Below are 23247 nucleotides of genomic sequence, written 5' to 3'. Positions count from 1 at the left end.
TCAGGGACAAACATAATTTATTTCTAGGTTATATTGCATGTCACAAGCTGAACCACAGAAGCTGCCTGTCTACCCTCAGCCCTTTCTCTCTGACCAGCCTGCTGAGCCCATCTGGATCATGCTGGCTTCAACTCTTCGTTTGTATCCCATCGTGGGCCGTGAACCCCTGTGAGAATGTGATTAAAATCATGAACTCGCCCCCAAGAAAAATGCATGTACACATAAGCACACAAAGTTGGCATACAACTGTGAGGGGTTCTCAGAGTCCCTTAAGTATATCCTCAGACTCTGGCTGAAGACCCTGGGTCTAAACCATGGCCTGCAGAGGGCAGCAGGGCAGCTGGAGCCCACACTGAGAGCTGCATTCAGGGAAGCTGGGGACGCTGTAGAACTTGATGAGTTTTTTGAAGGCACTTTTCTTCAGCATCATCATCTCTTCTGGAAACCTGGAAAAGATTCTGACCCTGGAGGAGCCCCCATTCTTCACAGAGGCCTCTGTGGGCAGTGGCTTCTGAGCACTCACTGGCACGCTGTTGCAGCTGAGGGAGCGCACTGTCTTCTTCTTAGTCTGCACAGACAAGTAACTGAACAGGAAGGAGGACAGCTTGTGCTTGGTGGCATCCGGGGCCTCTTCTGAAAAGCAGTCATCAACTGGGTCCAGCAGGCTTTCATGATGGCAGCCGTTTTCCCTTCTCATGGGACCGGCTCCCACACACTGAGGCTGCTTGATGATCTTCCTGGCCTGGACTGGATCATCTCCTGCCCCACTGACAGACTGAAGGGACGTTCCACCGGCCCAGGCTCGGGCGCCCCTGATTTGGGGGATGAGGTTCCCAACCCGAGGGCTGGGTTGGGAAGTACAGTGCTGACTCAGGATGAGAGTGGCAGCATCTCGAATGAGATTCCAGTCTCTCAGGATGTCATCCCTAGTGGTAAACTGGGATGTCACAGTGAAACGGATGATTAACTTGTCCTGGATAGTGGCCGGGATGAGGAAGAGATGGCCAGCTTTAGCGATTTCCTTTAACACATTTTCTGTGAGACAATTAGGACCCTGTTTGAAAAATAAAGAGAAGTCTCCATCACACCCCTGTCAGCATCCCCAGAGCCCAGCATTTGTGTTTCCGAGAGGCTCTGGAGCACCACATAACATCATTCACAGAGGGGCTTGGAAGATGGTATTACCTTTAGACGAAAAACCACCAGGCCAAGGTGCCTCTTGGCAGGAATTTCAAAGGAAGGGTCATTTCTGACCAGAGATTCAAAATATTTAGCCATTTCAGTACCCTGGAATTGCAAATATAAAGAGAACTGAGATTCACCATCGGACAAGGGACTAACTATGCATAAACTTTCATACTGCTAAACAGTTTTAAACCAGTGCCACCTTCCCATCACAGAGACCTAAGCGGCTTCTGCCTCATTGTCATCTCCATTTGATTTTGCTCATATTCCAAGCTGGAAAATGTCCAATGGCCCCCTGTTTCCTGTCACATCGGATCCACCTCGAGAATTCATCTCAGGGCCCTCTTTAAACTCAGCCCCAGAACCCAGAAGGCATGTGCTTTGCAGTCCAGGCAACCTGACCTCAACTCCTGGTTTCACAGCTCCCGGACCGGCCAAGTGGGCAAGTAAGGGCCAAAACCCAGCCCATGCTCTGCATCCCCAGCCAGGTGCCTCATGTGAGCTGCATCTGGCTATAGGAAGAGATGCCTGTTTCTAGGGCACATAAAGTTGCCATATGGGCTAGTGGCAGCCCTGTCCCATCCTCAGCCTACATGCTTCACTTGCCTCTCAAACCTCTTCTCACCCTGTACCCCAAATGCCCTTTTCATCCCCTGTTTCTGACATTCCATAGAGAATATATTTTCACATCTTGTCCCCACCCACCATGGAAAGGTTTTGGACCTGGTTAATGGATACAGAGTTTCCGCTCAGGATGATGAAAAAGTTCTGGAAATAACTCACACAACATTGTGAGTATACTTAATGCCACTGAATCGTGCACTTAAAAATGAGTAAAATGGTGCATTTTATGTTATGTATATTTTGTTACAATTTTAAAATGTTAAAGGCTTTGTATTATATTAATCTTCCACTGAAGTTCATGTCATCTTTTTAAATGTCCTGGGGTTTTTTGCTTTTTGGTTTTAAACTGGGATTACTAACTAAACAAGAACAGGACTTGCCTTTTCTTTTCTTTTTAAAAAATTTCTCCAAGCATCCAAAAGAGCTCAATAAAATATTTGCTAAGTAATTATATCAATTAGTTCTCACACTTGCTACTCTATTTCAAGAGAGGGCAAGGGATTTAGCTGATCGTCTTTTTTTTATTTTTTTAAGAGGGTAGGGTCTTGCTTTGTCACACAGGCTAGAGTACAGTGGCATGTTGCACAATCAAAGTTAACTGCAGCCTTGAACTCCTGTGCTCAAGTAATCCTCCCACCTTCACCTCCTGAGAAGCTAGGACTACAGGCACGCACCACCATGCCCAGCTACATTTTTAAATTTTTTTGTGAAGACAGGGGTCTCACTAGGTTGCTCAGCCTGGTATCAAACTCCTGGGTTTAAGCGATCCTCCTTCCTAGGCCTCCCAAAATGCTGGAATTACTGGCATGAGCCACCATGTCTGGCCCTGATCCTGTCTTTTGACTATAATGAAATGAGTTTCTCCAAATCTTTCTCAGAGCCCCTTTCTCCCCTGCATGGTCAGTTTCAAACAGCACAGGACTTTTGACCTGCTCCATTTCTAACCTGGGCCCCTTCACCCCTCCTGAGGCAACCTGGTGATCCCTTGTCCTGGGAAGTCACCATATTGATGCTGAACTTAGTGCGGACACTCAATCAGCATAGCACACCATAGCCCAGAACTCCTGAGCTCAATTGAGCTTCCCACCTCAGCCTCCCAGGTAGCTGGGACTACAGGCACACGCCACTGTGCCCAGCTCAATCTTTCCATTTTTTAGAAGGAACCAAGGGAAAGTGATTTTCCCAAGTGACAACAGGGAGATCTCCTCCCACTGTGCTTTTATCCCTCCTATAACGCATGCTGTTTGCAACAACAGAAGCAGGGATCAGGGGAGAGGAAAACACAGAGCACAGGCAGCACCACCACCTCCAAAGCCCCACTTCACAGGTCATGAAAAGAGAGCTGCTGCCAGTGCCCTGCACTGCTCTAGGTCAAGGGCAGGCACTGTGCAGCCATGGCCGAATATAGCCCCCACCTGTGCTTGTAAAGTTTTTTGGAACACAGCATTCCCATTTGCTTACATACCGTCTATGATAGCTTTTGTAGTACAGAGGTAATTACAATAGAGTATGGCCCACAAAGCCAAAAATATTTACTATCTGGCTTTTTATAGGAAATGTTTACCAATCCCTATTGTAGGTGATAGGAGATGATGATGATGATGATGATGGTGATGATGATGACAACTTATAATTAGATGAAGGAGATGATGAAGGAGGGGAAGAAGAGGAGAACAGGAAGAAGTACTCATTGAGTACTTAACTGAGTAGTAGGTAGACCCTATGCTAAGGGCTGCATCTATATTATCTCATTTAATTTGAGAGAGGTAGTATCCTTTACTCATTTTTATAAATTAGGAAGGCATGGCCAGCGGTGGTGGCTCATGCCTATAATCCTAACACTTTGGGATGCCAAGGTAGGCAGATTGCTTGAGCCCAGGAGCTTGAGATCAACCTGGACAACGTGACAAAACCCCATCTGTACAAAAAATACAAAAAATTAGCCAGGCATGATGGTATGCGCCTGTAGTCCCAGCTACTCAGGAGGCTGAGGTGGGAGGATCACCTGAGCCTGGGGAAGTCAAGGCTGCAGTGAGCTCTGATGGCACCACTGCGCTTCAGCCTGGGCAACAGAGACCTCATCTCAAAAATAAATAACAATAAATAAATAAATAAATAAGGCAGACAAATACAGAAAGGTTAAGTAATTTGTCTAAGGTCACCAAATAGTGAAGGATAGAACTAAATTTCCATTCCTTAAAGCACTTCTCTGTAACAGAGAAATATGAAATTTAATTTTATATAACTTTCCAAGAGCTCAGTGTAGTAGAAAGCAGCCCAGAACTATGAAGAAAAGATTTGTAATTGGGAGGCTTCGGGGAAGTCCCAGGCCTTCTTCCCTCAAGCAGGGAATTGCTCCCTCTGAGCCTTGTCAGATGAGAGTGACCACCCCAAGCACTGTGCTAAAAATCTAGTGAATAACTAGAATGTATTTTTGTACTGAAGGCATTATACAAGTGTTAATTATTATCATCACAGTCAAGTTGAAGAGATAAAAGTAAGTCATATCAAACAACTTTATTTTAATTCCATTTCTTCTATCGTGGGACATTGGAAGAACTTTGAGCTCAGTTTTGTAAAGGTGTTTGAGTAGGTGATCATAGGAATGCTAACGAGGCAGAAACCAGAACAGATGGAATAGGCAGAAAAGCTCCTGGTGGAAGCAGAATTTAATCCATTCGCAACATTTGGAAAGGAGAGGGCAATTCAGGTGAAGGACACGGGTGAAGGTGCAGAGATGGACTGAGCATGGGGTCTGGATGGGTCGATGAAATGCCCAAGCTAGGGTAGGAGCTGATCATCAAGTCCTTGAAAGCCAGGCCCAGGAGCGTGGGCCTCATATATGGTAGGCAATGGGGTTGCTAATAGGAATTCAGGGGTTTGACTCACAGACAGAAGTGCTAAGGGAGGTTGGTCAGGATCTGCACATTGAATATCCAGTCCCAAATTGTAAGTAAAAAATTTTTCCTGATTACTTGTAACCTCCACCAACCATTCCCCACCCACAACCCTCCAGTCTTGAGTCTGAGTTTCTAGAAACAGCACAAAGTGCCTAAAGTTCCTCAATATTGTTGGTGGCAGCTGCTCATTGGTAAACAACCAGTGGTGATTACAAAGGTAAAGTTACCAACATTAAAAGCAGTCATATGAAACTGGAGAACATTATGTTAAGCAAAATAAGCCAGGCACAGAAGGACAAATTTCACATGTTCTCACTCAAGCATGGGAGTTAAAAAGCAAGCAAACTGAGCTCATGGAGACACACAATAGAATGAAGGTTGGCAGAGGCTGGGAAGGGTAGCAGGGAATGGGGGATAAAAAGGTGATAGTTAACGGGCGCAAAAATACAATTAAATAGATCTAAGGTTAGGTGGCACAATAAGGCAACTGTAGTTAACTATAATTTGCTGTACATTTCAAAATAACTAAAAGAATGGACCTAGAATGTTTCTAACACAAAGAAATGATAAATGGTTGAGTGTGGATACCCAGTTACCCTAATTTGATCACTGTACATTGTCGGCCTGTATCAAAACCTCACACATACCCCATAAATAAATGCATAATTATTACATAAGCATAATAATTGATTTTTTTTAAGTTTTAAAAAGTCATAGTTACCGCTTCCACCACTTCATTTTGGTTTGTGTTTGTGTAACCAAGAAGGAATTCCCTAGTGGCAAGGTGGAAGGCCAAGGCACACACAGGCAGAAAGGATACTGTCTCCAGCGTCCCCTGCCGCTTTTATCAATGGCTTTGCCTTGCATGTGGGCTCTTGTAGAAATGGGAGACCACCACCAGTGGCCAGAGTTCTTAAGTCCCGCCTCTTTCATGAAGAACATGGGAGAGAGGCTGTGCCTGTCTCATTTACCTCAGTGTCCCTTTCTTAGCACAATACCTTTGTAATTGCTGGATTGAATAGAAATAAATTAAGCCAAACAGGGCTTCAATAAATGCCTGTCAATGCAGGGAGGTTTGTTCCAGACTTGGTAGGTCTACCTGTCCAAGCCAGGAGAGCTTTGTTTAAGGCATAATCATCATAGTGCTAAAATATTCAGCCAGCTGTGACCACCGAGGTAATTCCAAGGCAGATAGGATCCTACCCTGGCCACACACACTTCCCCTTGATTTACTTTCTCTTTCTCTCTCTGCAAACCAGACTCTGGGGCCATCCCTCCCCAGTGCTCAGTGACAGCAAGAGGAACAGTGAGACACTCAGCAGAAGACAGGCATCAGGCGGCCCTCGGGGCATGTTGTGCTCAGCGCTCCTCAGGTTAACAAAGAGAATCAAATCCCAGGAGCTGAGGAACAGGCCCAGACACCTGAACCAGACACCGCAAATCTCCTGGGCAGATCTGCAAAGTAGAAAACAGCTTTCCCCGCCATGAGAAAACAGAGGAGCGCAGGCTCAGCCCCCACAGTGGCATGCTACATACATGTCTGACATGTGCTTGAAGATTCTTCACCCCGAAGGACCGAATCACGAACCAGAGTTTAATAGACCGAAACCGTCGGCTCAGGGGGATCTGCCAGTGCTAGAAACAAAGGAACACAGTGCCCACGGTTAGAGACAAGGGCGCCCCACTCCCTCGGGCATTTCTGGGCATTATCTGTTGCCTGCCCAGCCCTCCAGGGATGAATGGTGTCACCATGACTCCGGAAGCTGTTGCTAAGGAGTAAGCCAAGTTTCCCAACGGTTGCCCCATTGTGTGACCAAGTCACTGATGAAGGTGGCCAATAGTCACTTGTCTGAGAGCCAGACAAGTGGAAATCAAGTCCATTACCCTGAACCAATGAGAAGGGCACTTTGCTTTAAATTGCTCCTTTAAACATTTCATCCCAACCCAGAAATTCAACATAAGGGCAATACATTTTCACTCTAAACGAATCTATATTCCTTGAATAGCAGAAAATAAAGTCCTATTTTGATCCCCCCCAAAAATGTAAAGTATAGTGGTTAGAGCACAGACACCAGAGTCCTGCAGACCTAGGTTTTGCCTCCAGCTCTGCCACTTACTAGCTGCGTGACCTTGGGTAGTGCCACCTCACTGGCTCATAGTGTGGGACGTAAAGAACCAACTGCACCTCCCGGGGAAGTGGCGTAAGGACAAAGAACGCCAAGAGCCTCAGAAGAAGTTGTCAGTAGGTGTTGGCTATTTCGATTATTTTAAAATGTGAGCTACAAATCACAGTAGCATTTCTGTCTAGAGCCAAGATGATCCCTATTTAACCTCACACTGCCTTGTTCATTTTCCTGTGAGATTCGTGTGATCTGAGGGGCATCACTCCAGCTGTCAGATTTCAAATGAGCAATGAAACTTCTGCCTCTGTTAGATGAAAATTGATCCTTTGCTCCTGGTGGCCAAATTCAACAGAGCTTAAAGTTCAAAGTTGCAGCCACCACAAACCTGAAAATTTCCAAATTAATTTCAGACTGATTTCTCAGATCTGAAAATAGAGCAGAGGATTTGGAAAACATTTGCAGTTATTATAATGAGTCATGTGGTTTCTAATGACGTCTCCCTCAAATGTCAGAAAGTTTCTACCACAATTTCTGTTGACTAAAAATAAATGTTTGTCCCACTGCGTATTTATCTGCCCATGCACAAGATTATCAAATCCTCACAAATGTCCTCACCTTCACCCTTCACCCCAGTTTCCTAAGCCAGGCACAGTTGGGACATCACCCCTTTGTTGATGGACAAAGTTTCCCCAGCATAAAAGTACTAAGCCTTTGATTTCCAAGCAAAAAACTCTGTTGTGCTGAGGACCAGCTTGTGGCCTTTGTGCCAGCAGAGGGCATCAAAACCTGAAAATGGAACAAAATTGCTGTAACAGGGAAAGCGTCAACTCCACCTCTTGTCCATGGACACTCCAAGAGAATAATGAACGGATGATAGGGGTCATCTCTTAAAAGGTTCTGATTTCCAGATAGTTATAGCCAATTTATTTCACATATAGAAAGAGCTACTTTATTTTACCAGCAAATAAACCAGGATAGGCAGAGGTGATTTTATTTTGACTTCTTCACAATCTTCCTCATTCTCAGTTGCTCCTTTGCTTGTCACTATTCCAAAACTGATCCATGCTGACTCAGCAGAGTGGTTCTAGCCAACATTTTCTGTTGGATCAAAAAATCTGGACATACAAAGGCTGACAGGACTCTTCTGTACCTTGAGGCATCCCCAGCCTCCTCTATGTCCTTGTAAGGTTTTGCAGGGCTCCCCTGCCAAGGTCAAGGTAATGCTCCCTCCACTGGTGCTCTCTGTCCAGTGGGAGGCAAAAAAGAGGGAGCTTCTCTGCTGTCAGAGAATCTAGCCCTGATTTTAGGTGATTCCAGGGCCCCAGGGATTAAGCACCTAAGTCTTCTCTCCTGGGATGCTGCCCTATTTTTGACTCTTCTCAGAGCAAGACGGAGCTTCTGTTCAAAGCTGTAGCCACCTGGGTGGGAAAGACATTGGGCCCATGTGAGAGTAGCTACGAGGACCCTCAGGATCATGACAAAGATAGCAGCTTCACTTTTCTAGGAGTTTCTTCATGGACTTCAAAATCAAATCCGTAGGATTAAAGGTGAGGGGAAGGATAACTGTCAGGCAGCACTTTCTGGGTGGAGAGGTAAAAATAATAAGGTTCCCCAGAGCAGGGCTGGGAAGAGTTTACTGTAACATTTTTATGAGTTATCTGGAAGAGAGAGAGCACTGTAAAATCTCCAAACTCCTGGGAATGAACCCCAGGAAGATCCTGAGGCACTGTGGTAAATGAATTTAAAGGGTAACATGAAATTCAAAAGGGCAAGAGTGAACATAATGCTCCTCAGTTATGATGACCCAAATATACTGGTAGGAGAATGGGCATCAATTCACACTCAGGAAGCAAACCCACAGTTATCCCTAAAGATATCTGACCCTTGGGCTGTTCCGGAATTTTTTAAATTTTTCATTAAAAATCTCTGAAAACCCACCAGAAAGAGCAGTGGAGACAAAGAACCATTATTTTTCTTTATTTACCTCTAGAGGGTCTCCTGTCACTACCAGTAAGCCATGAGGCTTACCGCTGCAATTCTAATCCAAAAGCTTCAAAAATCTAAAGAGGGTGTGGGCTGGTCCAAATGAGAATAGCCAGTATAATCAAGTGATGACGAAGGTATTATTTTAAGACTAAAAGGGCAAGACACTTCAGTTGTCCAAGAAGATAAGATAAAAGCGTCTCTTCACAAGGAAGGACACTTACGGGGGTCAGACACTGCTCTCAGCGCTTCAGTGTATTAATTTGTATAATCCTCACAGCAAGCCTAAGAAGCCAGAACTGTGGTCATCAGCCTCATTTGACACAAGAGGAAATCTGGACACAGAGTTTAAGTCACTTGTCCAAGGTCACACAAGTTAGTAAACAGAAAGCCAGGACTCCAATACAAGCCATCTGGCTTTAGCACCTACATGCTTACCCACTGTCATAACAAATCTCAAAGAAGAGCTTTCAGAAATACTATGCCTATCATATATATATCGAGCACTTGCCACACGGTTATTGTGCTAAGTGATCTACACGTGTTCCCATTTAAGCTTCACAATACCCTGTGAATCAGTGCCACTATTCTCATTTTACGGATGAGGAAAGCGAGGCTCAGAGAGGACCCGTTAGTTTCCCAAAGGGCCGCTGCTGCAATGGAATTCCAAACCAAGCTCGCCCCGACTCTGCTCTGCTGCCTTCGTTGGCCAGGTAATGTGTAATACATTCGTTTACATCCCTGTCTCCCCTCCAAGTAAAGGAAGGGCTCATCCTCAAACTGCGGAGTCAGTTTGTAAGAACTCGTTTCCCTAAGGCAAAATACTGGCTGAGGATGTGGAATCAAGAGAGTTGCGGTTTGCCGGGCACGGTGGTTCACGCCTGTAGTCCCAGATACTTGGGAAGCTGAGGCAGGAGAATCGCTTGAATCCGTTAGGCGGTGGTTGCGGTGAGCCAAGATGGCGCCGCTGCACTCCAGCCTGGTTGACAGAGCGAGACTCCGTCTCAAAAAAAAGAAAAAAGAAAAAAGAGAGAGAGAGAGTTAAGAGAGTTGAGGTGCAGCCAGCTGGGGAAGTCAGGAATGCTCGGAGGCTTCCAGAACCTCACACAAGTCCCGCAGCCCGTCACTACCACAGAGCTGCCCCACAGCGCCTCTGTCAGGGACGAAAAAGCAAAAGCGATTTCAGCAAGAAGGCTCTTTCCCCACCGGGGAAATTCTCCACCCTGCCCTGCTGCTGGGTAGGAAACAAAAAAGATGACCCGAGATGGAGGCAGAAGGAACTGGTCCACCTGTGACAGGAAGAGCATTTCTAGGAATTAAAAAAATGCCACAAATATTCAGGAAATGTGCACACTGCCTCAAAGGCTGGTCTCATTTTCAACCATTTTCTGGGTTTCATTCTATATACTTAGGGACAATTAGAAACCAAGGTACGCATTGGCAATATTCTGAGAGGAGCTCATAGCGTGCTGCCTTCTGAAGGGAGCCACCGTCCAGATTTTGGGGGGTCAGACGCCCGAGCCCACTAGGCTGCCTGTCCCTGGCCACTCACCATGAAGTCGGTGGCCACGCCTGAGTTGGCATGCCTGAGGTAGATGGGATTCACACTGAAGGTCTGCTGAAGCTTGTACTTGTCCTTGACCCTGTGGGTTTCCAAATGGGCATTAGTGGCTGAGGTCTCTCCAGAGGAGGCAAGGCTTTCCCGCGTGCTCAGAGCTGGGCTGCTCCACTCACCAGAACCCAGTACAGTCAAAATGCACCATCATCCACTTGGAAGGATTAAAGGTGAAGGAGTCGGCATACTCAATCCCCTTCAGAAACCCCCGGAACTCGGGGCACAGGAAGGCAGTGCCTGCATAAGCAGCATCGATGTGGAGCCACAGCCCCTCACGGGCACCTGAGGAGGCAAACATCACCTGGCTGGAGGGGAGGATGAAGTGGGGGAAGGTGTCTCTCACCTGGCCAAGCTGAGTGGTGGGCTGCAAGGATGATGTGCTTTGGCTAAATGAGAAATGGGTGTGGAGATGGGAGCAGGGGGAATCAGTTTGAAGAAGTGGGGCTGAAGGAGGCATCGTTACCTCCTAACAGGAAAGTCTACAAAGCCTCGCCCTTGCCTTTTTCTTCCACTGGGTAAAGGGCCAGCACCCTCTTGGCCTCAACCTAGAACATCCTGGCACAGAAATCAATTTCCCACCAGCACAGAGAGCAATGTTAGCACACCGAATACAAAAGTTAGAGGGTTTCTTGCTTGGGGGTTAAACAGTCCCGTCTGGGTTTCCTCTCTGCCTTTAATCTCTCCCATGATTTCCCCTACCCAACCCTTTTCCTTTTCTGAAGCTAGAATAGAAAGCATTTCTATTCTAGCCTAATTCACACTGTATTTTGGATATAGCCTGCATTAAGTAAAGGTCAACATACGAGTAAGAGGATGAGAAAACCAAAGCCTCTCCTAGGACAGGAGGCAAGGTAGGGCACCTCTAACTCTTGTCACACCACTGGGAAAGGCAATGTCCAGGGATCCCTGGAAGACAGCCTCATGACCTTTGGTGGTTCTTCCCATGTCTCTGCATTGACCAAAGAGGAGCAGAATAATCCCATAGAGCTAGTCTCAGTTCTTGCTTTCGGAGACATTTAAAAATGTATTCCTTGTCTTCCTAGCGAGAGAGGGAAGATACTTACAGATGGGGCCCAGCTCTGACAGACAGTCAAACGCACAGACCCCAGTGGTCCCTAGTGTTGCACAGACCTAGGGGAAAATGAAGGCAAGTTAATATAGGAGGGTGGGCTCGTGTGACACATTTGGCCTGAGAAAGATTTCACCACACATGTGATCTTCTCCCATCCATCCCACCAGAACAGTGTATATTTCAGACTGTGTTTTACCATGACTCGTAAGAAACACATTTTATATAACAATCTAGTACATGTATACATGTGTATTTGGAAAAAAAGTTTCATAAAACAATGCATACTCTGGCTATCTGTGTGCACTCTAATATTTTATACTATATTTCTTTTTAATGCTGGTTATGACCCACAAAATTTATTCCACCACACACCTATGGATAGCACCTCATGATGTGTAAAATACTGTATGGGAGGACCTTTCTGCTTTTGTGTGCAGCATGTTACTTACCTGAATTCTGCCAAAATTCCTTCCTCACATCCAAGTTCTATCATTCTAAGCTTAGGCACACATCCTGACTTACAAAGACAGGCACCAAGCCCCGCTGCTTGTCTTCCTCGATGGCCTTCTGAAGAGCTTCCCCTCGGAGTGAGAAGTTGTCATCCACAGGCAGAAATTTCATCTTCACAAGGGATATCAAACCAGCCTTCTCCACGGAGGAGTGAGCCTAGAAGGGCCACAGAAACCTGTCAGCAAGAGTCGTCCTGGAATGATCACTCCCCAGAAACTGCTGAAGCCTAAGACTCGGGGAACCGAATACGATCGTTGCAAGCTTGCCTTCCTTACAGTTGCTGGAGACAAGCTCCCAGGTCTGAGCTGCCCGGAACCCCAGCGTACTCACATCTAGAAAAAAATTGCTCAGGGACCAAGATTCCAGAAGCCAAGCACCAACCCGAAGGGCTGTCCTGCGTCGGGCAACTTACCTGGTCAGAGGCATAGGCCACGAGTCGGGCATTCAAGCAGGACTCATCAGCATCGGGCTCAGACGTTTTCATTTCCAGGATTTTGTTCTTCCTTGCTGCCAGCAGGGCAATCAAAGTGGATTCACTGACTGTGCTCTGCAGGGGAAAAGGATTACCATGGCAGCCTTTCTGTGTTCTCTTGCCAAATTTCCCCAGGTTTTATAGTTGTTTCTCTCTCTCTCTTTCTCTCTCTCTCTCTGTGTGTGTGTGTGTGTGTGTGTGTGTGTGTCATAGCTATTCACAGAAGGAAATACACAGCTCCTCCTGCCCAAGGTGCCTATCTCCCTCCCCAGCTTGCATTCCTATTCTGCCTTCTAAAATAAGCTTGCACCTAATACCACCCTCTCTATTAGAGAGGCCACAGAAACCGAAAAGAGAATGTTCTGTCCCTCCTGGATATGTTTGCTCCCCATGTAAAACATATTTAAAAGAAGAACTCTCAGTTTATTACACAAATGGAAATGGAGTTCGATTCCCCAGGGAGAGAGGGTCCTGGCCTTTGCGAGAGGCTGGTGAGTTGGGCCCATTTAGTTGTCAATAGCTCTTGTGACCTTGGACTAACATTTCCCCTCCAGAAGACTCTTTTCTGTCTATGAAATGGAGAGCATCCCTTTAACTGCTTCCCAGGACGGAAGCATAGATTATCCAAACAAGGGTTGGGTAGGATTTTGCTCTGGCCATGATTGTGGAAATCTTCGGGGCCACCTCAGAAACTTCACAGGAGTCTTTATGGTTCCTCATCATTCATTCACCCAGTCTTTGATGTCTTTGCTTCTTGAAATCTTCAAGTAACCTATAGCTGATAGAATCCTGCTAAAAAAGACCTGGCAGACACTGTCATGGAGAGTGGTGTGGACCAGATCACACAGATATTAAGTGTCTGGGAGTTACTCCATAACAAGAAAGCTATTTATGTAAAGAGGTACATAGCATAATAATAGTAATAATAATCAGCTGGGTGCAGTGGCTTGCGCCTGTAATCCCAGCACTTTGGGAGGATCCCTTGAGTCCAGGAGTTTGAGACCAGCCTGGACAACATAGTGAGACCCTGTCTCTTAAAGAAAAAAAAATTAGCCGGGTTTAGTGGCGCACACCTGTAGTCCCAGCTACATGGGAGGCTGAGGTGGGAGGATTGCTTGGGCCCAGGAGGTGGAGGCTGCAGTGAGCCATGATGGCTCCACTGCACTCCAGCCTGGGCGATAGAACCAGGCCCTGTTTTTAAAAAAAATAATAATAGTAACAACACCTTCCATCCGTATTGCAATTCCTAGTTTACAAAACACTTTCTGGCATTCTACTTGCTCCTCACAACACCTCTTTGAGATAATTATGATTCTTGTCACACTAAGATGAGGAGAGGGATGCTCAGAGAGGTGATGGGACGAACTCAAGTTCACATGGCTGACGATACAGGAGAAAGCATGGTTTGGATTTAGACAGGCATGGGTTTGAATCCTCGTTCTTCTGCTTAGCAGCTGTGTAAGCTAGGGCAAGTTATTTAATCTCTCTGAACTTCAATGCTTTTATCTCAAACATTGGGGAATGGTACTATTCACCTACAGGGTTCCTGAGATAATTAGATGAAAAGCAAGATCATGTACCATAGACATTTAGCATGTTCTCCCAAATATGACATCCGAAGTTGTAACTATTTGCTGACAACCCAAAATGTCCACAACATGCAGCAATTTATCTTTCTTCCGAGGTTCAGATTTTAATCTTGCTGCAAGGCTGGAGTGAGAGAGGGAGTCACTCAGCTAGCAAGAGGACCCAGTGAACTTCCTGGCTCTCATCTCAGAGTGACATGGCAATTTTTTTATTTTTTGAGACAAGGTCTTCCTCTGTCGCCCAGGCTGGAGGGCAGTGGTGCAATCATAGCTCACTGATGCAAAAGCACCTAAGCGTTCTGGGAGGCACCCAGAAAGCTCCATTCCATGGCACTGCTGTTGAAAAAAAGAAATATTTGAAGAGCCATTATTTGACAACTATCCAAAAGATAGGGTCAGAGGATGCCATTAATCAGTTTATGCTGTTAGTTGCTGTCACTGCAAGGGATCTCCTGAACCTAGCAGGGAGAGAGAGAGAAGTCCTCCCTTGCCTTCTCCTTTCCCCTTTCACCGTGAGATGCAAAATGGGACAACAAAAGGGAATTGTCAGATTATAGACTAAGAAACCCAAATCAAGTCATACTGGACATGTGATCATGTGTTGGCTCTTTAATTTCTTTCAAAGGAAGTAGCAGCACATGTGCATGAAGCAGCAGCTGAGGTGGGAGTAGAGGTGGAAGCTGTGATGATGGTGGTGTTGGTGATGATGGTGTGGTAACGTGGGGGAAACTCCATGGAGAACGGGAGAATTGCCAGGTTAGGGTTTGGCTTGTCTTTCACTACTTAGCCCCCATGCTAGGCGAAGCTTTGCCAGGGGAAGTACCTGCAGGACGCCTCCGCCCTGGCTGCTGGGGTGGTAGTGCAAGAAGTGCTCTGGAAGTCCCAGCATTTTTGCCAGCCAGTCCATGACGTTCATCTCTAGCTCTGTACACGCAGGGCTGGATGCCTGAGAAAGGAAAAGGAACTTCAAACTGCACAGCCCCAGGGCACTGAGGTGTCCCCACGAGCTCCAGAAACATGTCTGCCCCTAATGGTGTCAATGGGAACCTTTCTGGAAAGGGGTCAATGTTAGGCCGTGTGCCTCTCTCCCGGTCCACGCTCTGTCAACCAAAAAGAGAAAATAATGTGGGGTTTTGGATTCATGCTGCCCTCAATGAGGCGAATTCTCCAAGGCTCTATGGAGAAATAGCCCTAGAAATCGTTGGCTTGGATTTGGTTCTCCAAGACCCTAAAATACATAGCTGAGAAGTCCTCAAATGCCCAGGGGGAGGTTTTAGGACTAAGAACGTACTCTTTCCTAGAAAAGATATGAATACCCCTGCCCTCCCACCCACACACCCGTAAGAGTTCAGGCTTAAAATAAAAAGATGTTCTAGAAGGCTTTTTGGCACCATTTAAAGCTGAGTGGTGCTTAAGGGGTTATTAAGGGAAGTCTCAGGATGTATCTCCAGCTACTCAAATACGAGAGCACAGGGGAAGTGGCAACCCAACAGGCATCAAATTGCTTAGTTAAGGTCACAAACTGTGGCAATAACCGGATCTATATCCAAATCTTATCTGTGTCTCTATGAGCTGTGTGATCTGGGGGAGATAAGTTGCTTAAGCCTCGATTTCCTCACCTACACAATGGGACCAATACTCGTGATTCCATAGGGTTAAAGGATGCAATGAGAAAATTAAAATAAAGCATAAGCTTAAAGAATGTAGCCATTGTTAATAGTTATCGTGGAGCCATATTCAGAAAGAAAGGCAAAATATGTCTGCCGTAGGATGCCACTCCCTGCTACGTTCCCCATTGCCAGTAATTACAGCCATTGCTACTCACCCACGTGAATCCCAAGCAGTTGATGGCATCAGCCAGCATGTCTCCTAGCAGGGAGGGCCAAGAGGTGAGGGCTGGATAGTAGGCGTGCATATGGGGGCTCTGCCAATGTACCACCTGGAGGCAGAGCATGCACACAGTTGGCACCAGGAGGCTTTCTTTCTCCAGAGACCATCTCTGGCAAGGTGAAGTGTCACTCTAGAGATGGGCTGACACTTTTAAGCAGAAATAAGTGACACAACTCCATGAAAATCCGACTTGTTAACTGGTGTTCTTGCCACTCACATGGCTCATGTCCTATGCTAGATCATCAGTGGAGCCTTTTCATATATGCAAAGTCCAGAAGGGAAAATGCAAAAGGAAAATCGCTAAAGTAATCCAGCTGTGGGATTCTGAGTGGTATTCACATTAGTCCCCAATACTTACCGCTCATGCCGCCCCTGCCCAGGAATAAAAGGAAGGACAGACTGTGAGCTCTAGAAAAGTAGACTGCTTGTTTCACCCAGTTTCTTGCAAAAGGCACCTTTTGTTTTATGGAGCACTGAGCTCTCTGGGCATGCAGCTCAGAGGGTCAGGGTGAACAGGTTCAAAGCTGTCCTTAAGCATCACATTGGGAATGTAGTGAGGAGAGGAGACAGTAGAGAGGAGAGCCCAGACCAAGCATATTGGAAGCCAACCTCCAGGCTAAGCCCTGAGCCCACAATCAAACCCGGATGTAAGGAGGAGCTGAGTGGGCAGGGAGGGCCCCCCATCAGAAGTCAGAAGCAGCCCCAGTGGTTCATCTGCCTCATGGATTATCTAATCTCTCCTTATCTCACTGTTCTGCAAGCATGCCCTGTTCCTTTTTGAGCAATGCTGTGTCCCCTGATACAAAGGCACTCGCCATAAAGACATGACCTTCCAAAACCTGCCAGTTTTTAGAAAGCTACTAAATATTCATTTCCTACTCGAACTCTCCCCTAGCTCCCACAGCTCCCTTCGATCCCTTCCCTGAGTGATGGAACGCTGTAATTCTAGATGTTTCACTCTACTGAGGACTCATTCGATAACCTCTTAGAACATCATCCTGTTCTTTACTGTGCACAAATACTCAGAGTCCTTGAAGAACAAGGGCCTTGTCCTGGACAACATGTATAGTATAAGGAGCATAAGAATTAAGTCCAAGGACACAAGTTCCCATCCCACCTCGGTCCCTAACCAGCTGTGTGACTGTGTAGATTTACTATGAAGCTAATGAACTTAAGCTCCAACGTACCATGTTTGCAGGGGTCTCTTTTGAGATTCATTCTTTTTTCTGAGACAAATTCTTACACTGTCACCAGGGCTAGAGTGCAATGGCACCATCTCGACTCACTGCAACCCCCGCCTCCCGGGTTCAAGCAATTCTCCTGCTTCAGCCTCCCAAGTAGCTGGGATTACAGGTGCCCACCACCATGCCTGGCTAATGTTTTCATATTTTTAATAGAGACAGGGTTTCACTATGCTGGCCAGGCTGGTCTCGAACTCCCGACCTTTTGATCTGCCCGCCTCAGCCTCCCAAAGTGCTGGGATTACAGGTGTGCGCCACCGTGCCCAGCCTCATTCTTTTTTGTTTTTCAAGAGGAGGTCTCAAAAAGCGTTTACAGTACAGACCCCCTAAAACCAGGAGCCTATCCTGCACTTCCCTCAACCTCAGTTTCTCATCGTAAAATAAATCCTGTCTCCTAGGGTTGCTGTGTGGGTGGAGGCGTGGGCAAGAAATGTGTGAAATGTTAACGGTAAACTAATCATGTGGGTGACAGACACATCCCATATCCTGACTTGACTCAGAGAATCAAACCTCTTCCTCCGATTTTCACCATGCAAGACTCATGACCGGTAATAACCACATCTCCTGCTCTCCATGCCTTCTCTTACTTACTTCTCACAGGACCTTATGGGGTAGGGCCTACGCATTATCTTTGTTTTACGGGTGAGAACTGGGGCGGCAGAGAGAAGCAACATCCCTGTGGTCACACATACCCCATACGGACAGGTGACCGCAATGAGACAGAAGCCCAGACACCTGAGCAGGGTGGTGTCCTGACTTTTTCCATGGGAATGCCCTCTCTCTCTCATGAAAAGTAAATGAGGATTGTCTAACCAGGGTTGGAATTAAAGGGGAAAGAGAGTTTTTCTTCTCTTATTTTCTAGGTGGTGGCAGGAAGAGAAAAACTAATTCAGTTTTCAATGAGGCACTGAGCAAAATGAGTAAGCAAAGGGCCAACTGCTTTCAGGCCAGCTCTCGGAGGCTGGTGTGGCCTGAGAGATGAGTTGAGAGATTTGACCCTTATTATCACTGTGTTTAGTGACAGTATTTTGGAAACCCCAGACAAGGGCTTCTACCTCCTAGCCCTATCAAGAGACAATAGTCTGTTCTCGTAAGATAAATAAGATAAAATAAGCCAGAAGGGCCCTTATCAAAAACAAACAGACCTCTCTTTCCAGAAATGAGCTTCACCAACCACACCCACAGCAACTGCTGGAATTCCTCTCAATCCAATGAATCAGCTCCTTTCCACCTCCTCTGACAGTTGCTTTCAGTCTCACTCTCAGATTACAGTTAGCCCCTCAGCAGATTACATTTTACAGAATAAAAACCCGGAGATAATCTTATCAGGATCTAGCCTCCGTAAGCCTTACTGATACTGACATTTTCAAAAGATGCTTGTGAAATAGGCTGAATGGTCAAAGAGATGAGTGGCTTTATATGAAATTGCCTTCATGGCCAGGCGCAGTGGCTTAGGTCTCTCATCCCAGCACTTTGGAAGGCCGAGGTAGGAGGATCACTTGAGCCCAGGAATTGGAGACCAGCTTGGGCAACATAGTGAGACCTTGTTTCTGTTGCTTTAAAAAAATACAAACAAAAGCCAAAAAATTCAAAATTGCCATCACTTTCTGAGCTTGAGTATTTTCCCACCCCTGCCTCTAGCATATTTTTGTCACTTTTTTTTTTTTTTTTTTTTTTTTTTTTTTTTTTGAGATGGAGTTTCACTCTTGTTGCCCAGGCTGGAGTACAATGGTGCTATCTCAGCTCACCACAACCTCCTCCTCCCGGGTTCAAGCGATTCTCCTACTTCAGCCTCCCAAGTAGCTGGAATTACAGGCATGCGCCACAATGCCCAGCTAATTTTGTATTTTTAGTAGAGACGGGGTTTCTCCACGTTGGTCAGGCTGGTCTCGAATTCCCAACCTCAGGTGATCCTCCTGCCTCAGCCTCCCAAAGTGCTGGGATTACAGGCGTGAGACACCGCGCCTGGCCTTTTTGTCACATTTAAGTCAAAAGTTCTCTGGCAATGATGAAGGCAAACCTCAAGTTGGCCTCAGGAAGAGCCTCTAAACGTGTGTGGTTCAGAACACAAATGCCCTAAGCGGGGAGAGGGAGGACACAGCCTGTATGGGGGTGCGGAACAAGAGAGGCAATGCTAGGGGCCCAGGCTTAGCCAGGCACACTCAGGCACTCACCAGTAGAGGTGACAGAGGGTAGGAGAAACGGCAGAGCCTGTGAAGTAAGACTGGTCTAGGTTAAAATCCTGGATCTACCAGTTACTAATTCTGTGACTTTGGGCAAGACAATTAACTTCTCTGAGCATCAGCAGTTTCCTCATCTGTAAAACAGGGCCACTGGCACAGAGCTGGCACGTGGCAGGGAGCCCCACCACAGGAAGGGAGTCTACTTTAGCATGAGCACATGGCAGAGCTCCTCACCGCCGCTGGCCAGGGGTGTCATCACCACCCATCAAGGCAGGCTCCAGCTCAAGCCCATGCATCAGCCAGCTTCCATCAGCTTCCTGGCCCTACCAGCACTATCCCCGGCTGCACCCTCCGTCATGGAAAGTATCAATGATTCAGGGAAAGCCCCCTCTTGCTCTTGAAAAGCAGCTCAATCACCAGACTTCAGAGGTGCCAGGAGGGGTTGCTGGGGCCCACTCAGTTTCCCGGACCAATGCAACCTGGTCACCAGAGTGTGCTTGCGGGGATGTGTTCCCCACTTCCTTCCTTCTCTTTGGTGTGGTCTCAGACACTGTATAGAAGAGTCCCTGGCTCCGTCATCGGGGCCAGGCACTACCTCCAGCTTCCTCTCTGCTGTCTTACTACCCACAGTTGTCCTTTCCCCTCAGACAAAATGTTCTCTTCTCCACCCATCCCATGAGATTTCCACACTTCTGCCAGACTGTGCTCCAGAATGCAGGTGTTCTGGCCAGCCCTGCCCTGGCATCATAAACCTCTTGCCATGGCACAACTTGGAAAAAAAAAAGAAACCTAATACCAGTCAAAGTCCTGCCCTCCACATGCCTCACAGATGGGCTGGGGTGTTAGTGGCCAAGTGGCTGAAGGATGCATTCTCATCCCAAGCTGACACAAAGCAGGCCTTTCTTCAGGCCACCACCTACCCTTCTGTGCCCTGAAATCCAGATCTGCCCTTGTGGTCACTGTGTCTCACCCCAGGCATGATGATTCGTTCAATGTCCCCAAAGATGCTGTCCCAGCTGTCGGGGTCCTCAGGAGCACTCTCAGGCAGCTGGGCTCGCAGGTAGCCAGGCTGCACGTCTGGCGTCACACGTCTCTCCCGCACAGTGCTCAGGTACTGGCAGATGTAATCCACCATCTCTCTCCCTAGAAGTGACATAGAGAAATCAGGCTCAAGTCCTCTGACTGGGCCTGACCGATTTGTGCCCATCCCTCTCAGGTCCGGGCCAAGAGACTTGGTAAAGAAGGAGATGGATTTGGCCGGGCGCGGTGGCTCATGCCTGTAATCCCAGCACTTTGGGAGGCTGAGGCAGGTGGATCACTAGGTCAGGAGATCGAGACCATCCTGGCTAACACGGTGAAACCCCTCTCTTCTAAAAATACAAAAAAATTAGCCAAGCATGGTGGCAGGCGCCTGTAATCCCAGCTACTCGGGAGGCTGAGGCAGGAGAATCGCTTGAACCTGGGAGATGGAGGTTGCAGAGAGCCAAGATCGCACCACTGCACTCCAGCCTGGACCCAAAAAAAAAAAAAAAAGAGACAGATTCATGGGCCGAGGGTAGGATCTGATCCCCTGCACAACCTTATCTTCAGAATTTAAAAAAAGAGTAAGGGAGTGAATGAATGATGGAGGGAGATTCTGAGTGAGCAAATGAACAAGAGGGAAAATCTCCAAAGCACAAAACTCTAGCGCCAAAGTGAAACGTTTCATTTTCTTTCCCCTTCCTTTTTCCACTTCAATTTTGATTGTCTCTCCTACTTTTCTTTCCTTCTCAGAAACAGAACATCTATTAACCACTTTATAGGTTCTTTGTATCTACAAAGATATTATTTGTATCTACAAACTCTATAGCTCTTTGTATCCAAAAAGTGTTACACACACACCCACCAGTTATATCTGGTAGCACAGATGGAAAGATTCCATGCCCAGTTCCAATAAAGGACAAAAAAACTATTTTTTCACCATTCCCATTGAATCCGTTATTATTCATCTTTTTTGGACTCATATGAGGACTTAAATTCAAGAATCTGATTAAAACTGTAGGCTTACATATACACAGAACTTTTGTATAATTTCTGAGGCTCACAGAATTCCTAAAGCACAACCATGAGTCCAGACCAAGCCCGCTGCCCTGGCCTGGGAAATGTGGCACCAAATCTTAATGACTTTCTCTCCCTCCCTGCTGCCTCCATCAACACATCAGTGCTTAGGATAGTTTTTAGATGCTAAAAAAAAAAAATGTATCAAGTGAATGAACATATGAATAAGGAAGGAAAAAAAGTCAAGTCGAACACTCTGAAACTCTTGCAAATTATTTATTCTTTCAGGTTGCAGTCTTCAGTGCCTCTGTTGCTGTGTGTATGTGTGTGTGTGTGTGTGTGTGTGTGTGTGTACATATTTCTTTGTCTGTCTCAATATCCATTCCTTAGTACTTCCTGAGCTGCTTTTACCTAGGAGAGGGAACTCAGTTTCTCCCCTCTGCATCAGCTTATGCAAAGTTCTTAAGAACAGAACCAGCCCCAGGCAACACTGATGAGACAAAGGTAGATTTCCACACCATTCTGTCTTCCTTCTGCTCCCCTTCAGCCCTCTCACATCCTGGTGCTTCTCCAGCAGGGCCCCACCAGAGATCTGAGAGCTCTAGACCTAACCCTTCATAGGTCCAGGAACAGTGCTAAATGTACTTGTATTCCACTCAGAGGATGAGTATCTACAGGAACCTGCTCTCAGCTGACAGTGCCTTAGGAAAGCAACAGAAGAAGCTAATGCACACTAATTAGTGAGTAGAAGGATATAAAAAATTATAGAAATAAAGACATTCAAGATTCTCTTTTAAGCAACTACCTACTTTCCTGCTAAGGGAGAGCCATGTCTGAAAACTGGATAACCACTTGGCTTTGCCTGATACAGAGTAGGCACCTACTAAATATTTATGAAATAAATGACTAAATGAAAGAACGCTACTGATAGGTTCGCACATGAAGGAATGAATGTTAAGAAAGAAAAGATTTGCAGTGATCACAGAATACTGAGAACATTTTTTTCTATTTCAGAATATGAACAATCCCCTTTTCCCATTTAGTGGCTCAGGAATCCAAATCCTTTATTTTGTGGGAAAGCGAGGAGGAAAAGCAAGGCACGGTAGTGTGGACGTGTGTGAGAGTGGATATATGAGAGACAGAATGAAAGAGTGGTTGAAAAAAGTTTTACACTCTGATCCCACATCGCTTTTGCAGGAAAAAAAAAAAGTGTTGCTGGTTCCAACTCTCAGAAGGCAATTCTAATGCCCTGGTCAAATGTCACCCCAAAATCTACGGGCCACCCACCAGCAGCTGTTCCTGCAGAAGTAGCAGCAGGGAAGAGGGCCAGGGATGCCTGTCGCTCACCTCTCTCTCTGTACTCCTCAGGCTCCATCATCTCCCTTGGGCTCTGGCTCCTTCTCACAGATGGACACGCAGGAGGTGGAAGGCGTGAAAGGCGTGGAGCAGCCCAGTTTCCCTCTTGCCAGCCCTGCGCACTCCCTGGCTGCCAGTTGGGCCCTTTATTTAAAGGGTTCTTTCTTTGACCTTAGCTCCGCCCTTCAAAGTCCCTTCCTCTAGGTTTAATTAATTCCACCCTTTCTTTCCCGGTCCTCGTTGAAAACAGTGACCACAACTTCGACTGGTCAAGAGAGCCAGGATAAAAGGCGCTTCTAAATTAAGCAGTGCACTTAGCAACCCAAGCCTGCAGGCAGCCTCCAGGTGGATGCGGTAAAAGAGCCCTCAGTTATTTCTGCCCCTGGATTCAGACAATAGAGCTCCAGCCTCAGGCAAGCTCTCAGCTCAGTAGCCCAGAATAAGGCCAAGGGTATGCAGAAAAAGTAGCA

General features: G+C 46.6%; 1 protein-coding gene across 2 annotated transcripts; it reads right to left on the bottom strand.

Annotated features, from left to right (window-relative positions):
- HDC (histidine decarboxylase) lies at positions 1-23198 on the bottom strand. Of its 2 annotated transcripts, XM_011995767.1 has the most exons (12): positions 22769-23198; positions 20355-20527; positions 15896-16009; positions 14894-15016; positions 12425-12559; positions 12025-12168; positions 11495-11561; positions 10550-10712; positions 10368-10458; positions 6246-6344; positions 1186-1287; positions 1-1054 (listed from the first exon to the last, which is right to left on the bottom strand). In XM_011995767.1, exons 1-12 carry the CDS (start codon positions 22797-22799, stop codon positions 308-310), a joined length of 1989 nt encoding a protein of 662 aa, XP_011851157.1. In that variant the 5' UTR covers positions 22800-23198; the 3' UTR covers positions 1-307. The 2 variants fall into 2 exon arrangements, with proteins under 2 accessions (XP_011851157.1, XP_011851158.1); XM_011995768.1 differs by lacking the exon at positions 6246-6344.
- Positions 23199-23247: the final 49 nt, after the last annotated feature.

This window comes from Mandrillus leucophaeus, unplaced genomic scaffold (assembly GCF_000951045.1).
Source record: "Mandrillus leucophaeus isolate KB7577 unplaced genomic scaffold, Mleu.le_1.0 Scaffold497, whole genome shotgun sequence".
Lineage (NCBI taxonomy): Eukaryota > Metazoa > Chordata > Mammalia > Primates > Cercopithecidae > Mandrillus > Mandrillus leucophaeus.
This window is presented reverse-complemented; position numbering and strand designations above follow the sequence as displayed.